The sequence below is a fragment of the Ipomoea nil genome, unplaced genomic scaffold, assembly GCF_001879475.1.
Source record: "Ipomoea nil cultivar Tokyo-kokei standard unplaced genomic scaffold, Asagao_1.1 scaffold0019, whole genome shotgun sequence".
NCBI classification, from domain to species: Eukaryota; Viridiplantae; Streptophyta; class Magnoliopsida; order Solanales; family Convolvulaceae; genus Ipomoea; species Ipomoea nil.
Genome location: NW_017616447.1, coordinates 428,156 through 434,194, shown reverse-complemented (window position 1 = coordinate 434,194; position 6,039 = coordinate 428,156). Strand labels below are relative to the sequence as shown.

Here is a 6,039-nt window from a genome sequence, read left to right as displayed (position 1 = left end):
ATGCAGTCAAACAATACCAATATCTTTATTTTCTGAAATTAGCAACTTAGGGATAACTCCGACTTGCCATCCTTTGAGTACGATACAATCCGGGATTCATCCCACAAACATTCTTTTGACGCACAGGTAAAAAGTGGTCGGGTCAGCAAGTTGGGTGCTATGGATCTCCACGCTCCAACTTGAGGGAGGCGTGATGATATGGAAATAAATCAAAAGGAATATTGTAGTGAGATGATATGGAAATAAATTCAAAGGAATATTGCAGTGATTCTTGAGTCTTGGAGTATTATTTTGTACAACTAGTTTTATTTTCTTTCCTTTTGAATAGTCTTTTGTATAGCATTACCTTCATTAACTTCTTGTATATATTATGGACTTCATCAGTAATGAAAACTACCTTTTCTCCCAATATTCATCACACACATATTAGTCTTGTAACCATATAGTGTTGTTTTCATTAAAAAAAAAAAAAAAAAAAAAAAAAAAAAAAAACTACTATTCATCCGCTTAGCGTAGGTTTCATATGATAAGCAGCCAAAGCGGAGGACGAACAAAGAGAAGTAGCCGCGAAGGACTACGAGGATGCACAGGAATGGAAACAGAAGCTTCTTAGGAATATGCCCCTAATTACACGCGAATGTATGGGTTAAAAGAAGACTAATATGGCCTCATATGAATATATATATATATATATATATATATATATATATATATATATATATATATATATATATATATATATATACATATATATTGTAAGGTTTCAGTGTGGTTGTGCAGTTGATTAATGTGCGTGAGTTTTGTACTCAATGTGCGTGAGGCTTGTGCTTAATGTGCCTGAGATTTGTACTTAATGTGCGTGAGTTTTGTACTTAAGGTGTGTGAGTCTTGTCCCTAAGGTGCGTGAGTTTTGTACTTAATGTGTGTGAGTGTGTACTTAATGTGAGTTGTTGTTGAAACTTTGAAGTGCATGAGTTTTGTGCTTAATGTGCGTGAGTTTTGTGCTTTAGGTGCGTGAGTCTTGTGCTTAAGGTGCATGAGTTTTGTACTTAATGTGCGTGAGTGTGTACTTAATGTGAATTGTTGTTAAAACTTAAGGTGCCTGTGCTTTTGTGCTTAAAGTGCGTGAGTTTTGTGCTTAAAGTGCGTGAGGGTTGTGCTTAAGATGTCTGACTTTTGTGCTTAATGTGCGTGAGTTTGTTTTCTGAATGTATTTTGTTTGTGTGTTTAATGTGCGTGTGTTGTTTACTTCAAGTGCGTCAGTGTAATGCTTAATGTGCTTCCAACCACACAACTGCATGGGAAGTCTCAAATGCACCTGATCCCTTCCCTATATATATATATATATATATATATATATATATATATATATATATATATATATATATATATAAACAGGTTCATGTGCGGTGGACAGCCCCAGGTGCGGTTGTACGGTTAAAATAGAGCCATTGATTTTGCTTAAATCAACGTCCAAGATTATGAAAAAAAAACGCGGTGGATGTGACAGTGGATATAGGAATTCCGAATATATCATGAGGCAAATCTATGAGTGTTTTCTTTCCACTATCAAAGAACATCAAACTGTTCACCACCACCACTATGAATATCAAGCTCTTCATTGTTTATCAAACTCTGTTTTCTGCTCCCCACATCTAATTTTAATCAAATAATTTTGAAATTCATTTTCAATGCTTAGAGCATTATTTGGACTATGAAGTTCATGTTCTTATCCTCATTAGTGGCACTCATTGGTTGAGTTAAACCGCTACTCATTAGGTGAGGGGGAGGGGGAAGGGGGAAGGGGGTGGGGGGGGGGTGGGTGGGGGAATGGATTTAGAAAATTCTATTTCATTTAGGGCTGAGCAGAATCCGAAGAAACCGAAAAAACCGGCCGAACCACGAACCGAACTAGACCAACCGAACCGAACCGATACCCGAGTCGCAAAACCGAACCGACGCCTAAAACGACGTCGGTTTACGGAGTTCGGGTAGGGTGGGTTAAAAATGCACCCGACCCATCCGAATACCCGATAAAAGCTAGGGTTGCGTATGTAGATAGCAATACGACGTCGTTTAGGCTTAATATATATATATATATGTTGTTACTCCTAACTCCACACTTGCGCAGTCAGTCTCTTGATTCCCTTCTCTTGCTAGGGTTTCCAGACGAGAGCTTCTCTTCTCTCATTCTCTGAGACTCTCAGTTCTCTCTGGTTCTCTGCACAGTCGCACCTTGCGATTTTAGTCCTCACTCCTCAATTCTCTCTAGTCTCTTCTGTACTAGACAAAGACTACCTTCTTTGTAGTCTATACTCTCCTTGTCCGGTTGGTTCTGTTATAGTCCGGTTGGTCACTGGTGGAAGCCCTGAGGCCCTGACTGGTGTAGTGGTGCTGTGGTGGACTACTGGTGTCATCGAGACGTCGACTTCCAGTAAACTGAAGGCCTGAAGCCCTCGTTCTCCGGGGTATTTGTGAGAAAAGAAGTTACTCGCTGACCCTATTCTTAAATTTATTGTGATGTATTATGTGGTCTCTGTGATATTGTAGTGGAAGCACTGACTTTGTTAGTTGTTACTGCAAACCCTAGTTTTGTAAAAGTTATTTCTTAAAGTTAGTGGCATATTGCTCTGAGTTTATTGCGAATTTGTGATCTATTTTGTGTCTCTGTGATAATGTGGTGGAAGCACTGACTTTTAATGAAAACCCTAGTGTTATAAACTTGATTTCAGAATCTGTAAATGTGTGATATGTTGTGTGACATTATGGATTTCTGGTGGAAGCACTGACTGTGTCTGATTATGATTTCTATGATTCTTTGAATTGTGGACTGTTATTAAGTCAATCTGTTGAGAAGTTCCAGATTGTATATCACTTGTCCCTTGTCCCTTGTTTGTGATGTTATGATACTTGATTATGGTTTCTATGATTCTCTGAATTGTGGACTGTGATTAAGTCAATCTGTTGAGAAGTTCCAGATTGTATATCACTTGTCCCTTGTCCCTTGTTTGTGATGTTATGATACTTGATTATGGTTTCTATGATTCTTTGAATTGTGGACTGTGATTAAGTCAATCTGTTGAGAAGTTCCAGATTGTATATCACTTGTCCCTTGTCCCTTGTGGTGGAAGCACTGACTGTTTTAACTAATAAGAGTCTGTTTAATTTGAGTGTTATAAACTTATAATGTCTCTTAAAGGCTTTAATTGGTGGAAGCCCCTTAGAAATTCAGTTAATGATGTTGATGAAATGAGCTGTTTTTATGTTATAACAGTCTCTGATCTGGATATTTTAAATATATCCCTGAATCTGGATTTCTTTGTAAGTTTATGGATGTATTCCCTTAATTGTATTTGTATATTTGTAATTTTGTATTGAATAATGCCCTTTAATTAATTATGCATTCCTGTTTAATGATGACACAAAATGTGTCTGATTCTGGAATGCTTTTGAATCCTGTTGTGTGTACTGATAGTTCACCATTTTTAGATGGATAATATCAGTATGCCTGGTACTCCTGGTAGTCAACCTCCCAGCTCCTCAATTGATGGACCTTCAGGGGTGGAAGCCCAAACTGTTGAGAATCAACATAATGAGCAACCTCCTACTGCTGTTCCAGCCAAGAAGAGAAACCAGGTTGCTTCCAGATCACCAGTGCGGGATCATTTTGAGGCAATAAAGGACACTAATAATGTGGTTGTAAAAGGCAAATGCATTTATTGTGCCAAAATTTACCACTGTGAGACAAAAAAACACGGGACTTCTTCCTTAAGAAATCACATGTTTAGCTGTTTGAAAAATCCTCACTCCAAGGAAACTAGGCAGTCCCTGTTAACATTTCAGGCTGTTACATCACTTACAGATGGTCAGCCTACTGTGGGAGAAATAGGGACTTGGGTTTTTAATCAAGAGTCAATAAGGAGGGCCTTGGTTGAAATGATAATCATAGATGAATTGCCCTTTAGGTTTGTGGAGGGAATAGGTTTCAGGAGATTCATAGCTATTGCTTGCCCTAGGTTTATAGTTCCATCCAGGTGGACTATAAGTAGGGACAACCTAGTTGTCTATGATGACGAGAGACTGAAATTGAAGCAATTGTTAAGGGGAAGCAGTCATAGAGTTAGTATCACTACAGATTCTTGGACATCCATCCAAAGAATTAACTACATGGTAGTTACTGCCCATTTCATTGATTCTAAGTGGAAGCTTCATAAGAAAATCCTTGCATTTGTCCCTGTTACTTCTCACAAAGGTGAATATCTAGCCAAAGCCCTAGAAAATTGTTTGCTTTAGTGGGGGCTTAGAGATTTGTTTTCTGTGACTGTTGATAATGCCTCATCAAATGACACTGCTATGGTTTTTCTGAAGAAAAAAATGCTGTCTTGGGGATCATCTACTGTGAGGACAAAGTATCTTCACATGAGATGTATTGCCCATATCTTAAACCTAACCTAGTAGTTCAAGATAGTCTTAAGGATTGTGATAGTTCAGTTAAGAAGGTTAGGGAGGTGGTTAGATATGTTAGAAACTCTCCTGCTAGACTCAAGAAGTTCAGGGATTTGGCTGATTGGTTGAGTATTGAACAAAGGTCTTCTTTGTGTTTAGATGTTCCAACCAGATGGAACTCTACCTATTTAATGTTGCAGTCTGCATTAACTTACCAAAAAGTGTTTGAATCTTTGGAGTCTGATTGCTCTTTTAAGTTTGATTTGGGTAATTCAATTCCTGATTTTATGGACTGGGAATCTGTTGGCAGTCTGGTTCAGTTACTGAAGTGTTTTTATGACATGACCATTAGAATTTCTGGTTCTTTATATGTCACCTCAAACACTTTCTTTACTGAGATTTCTGATCTGTACTGCCTATTGAAAGGCATGGTAGAAGTTGGTGGGCCAGTTGGTGTGATGGGGAAAAATATGAAGGCAAAATTTGAGAAGTATTGGGGTGATGTGGAAAAAATGAATCTAATGATATTTTTTGCAAACATTCTAGACCCTAGAGACAAGTTAGAGTATATGTCTACTCAGTTTAATCATATGTATGGTGAGGAAAAGGGTCAAACATTCTATGACAAAGTAGTTGCTGGTCTTGCTGAGTTATTTGATGATTATTCTACATCTGCCTCTTCTTCTGTCCCTTCTGTGCCTGTCCCTTCTGTGCCTGTGTCTGTACAGCTTACATCTGCCTCTTCTGTTTCTGTTGGGAAGCCACAACATTTTCTGAAGTCCCAAATTAAAAAGCAAAGATTGGAGTCTGGGGGTAAGAAACAAACTGAGTTGGATATGTACTTGAGTGAGGGAATAGTTGAAGAGGAAGAATCTTTTGATATACTTGGATGGTGGAAGATCAACTCTGCTAGGTTTCCAGTTCTGTCTAAGCTTGCTAGGGATGTCCTAGCCATTCCAATCTCCACTGTAGCCTTAGAATCTGCCTTCAGTACTTCTGGAAGAGTATTGGATCCTTTTAGGAGTTCTTTAACTCCAAAAATTGTGGAAGCATTGGTATGTACACAAGATTGGCTTAGAAAGCAAAATACTCCTTTATGTATTGAGGAGAATCTGGAAGATTTGGAGAGGTTTGAAAAAGGTATGACTTTTTAGTTTGAACATTATAATCCTTTATACTTATATTTTAAATTGCTTAAATTGTTAATACTTTTCTTGTTTATTTTGCAGAGTTAAGTGGTGATGGTGGAAGTGGGAGGTCTCTTGGTTCTACACTTGCTACAATTCCTGTAATGTTATTATTTACATTACTTGATTTTATTGCAATCTTTTACAGTATTTGACTGTTTAACTAAATTGCAATCTAATCTCACTTGCTATTTTTTGAACCCACTGGACATCTGTAAGTCTCAAACTCTGTAACTCTGTAAGTATGAAGGCCTGGTAACTTGTACTAAGTTGCTGCCTCATGTACCTTGGGCATTTGGTAATGTATGGACTATTTTATTCTGTCTGTTCACTTTAAGTTGGCAAGTTTGGCAATGATGAAGCTTCCACCTTCAATCTGAAAAGGAAAGGATTAAGTTGGTCAGTT

General features: G+C 37.9%; 1 protein-coding gene across 1 annotated transcript; it reads left to right on the top strand.

Annotated features, from left to right (window-relative positions):
* The first annotated feature begins 3,489 nt into the window (after positions 1-3,489).
* Positions 3,490-5,796, top strand: LOC109165150 (zinc finger BED domain-containing protein RICESLEEPER 2-like). Its single transcript, XM_019314172.1, has 4 exons — positions 3,490-4,252; positions 4,369-5,586; positions 5,676-5,734; positions 5,782-5,796. The coding sequence occupies exons 1-4, from the start codon at positions 3,490-3,492 to the stop codon at positions 5,794-5,796; spliced, it is 2,055 nt and encodes a 684-aa protein (XP_019169717.1).
* The last annotated feature ends 243 nt before the right edge of the window (positions 5,797-6,039 follow it).

What these genes read in the sequence shown, in the direction of transcription:
- LOC109165150 (XM_019314172.1), top strand. Translation starts at nt 3,490, where the DNA reads ATGGATAATATCAGTATGCCTGGTACTCCTGGTAGTCAACCTCCCAGC. An exon ending in CCCTGTTACTTCTCACAAAG is followed by an intron (nt 4,253 to 4,368) that starts GTGAATATCTAG and finishes GTTTTTCTGAAG; the next exon opens with AAAAAAATGCTGTCTTGGGG. An exon ending in TTTGGAGAGGTTTGAAAAAG is followed by an intron (nt 5,587 to 5,675) that starts GTATGACTTTTT and finishes TTTATTTTGCAG; the next exon opens with AGTTAAGTGGTGATGGTGGA.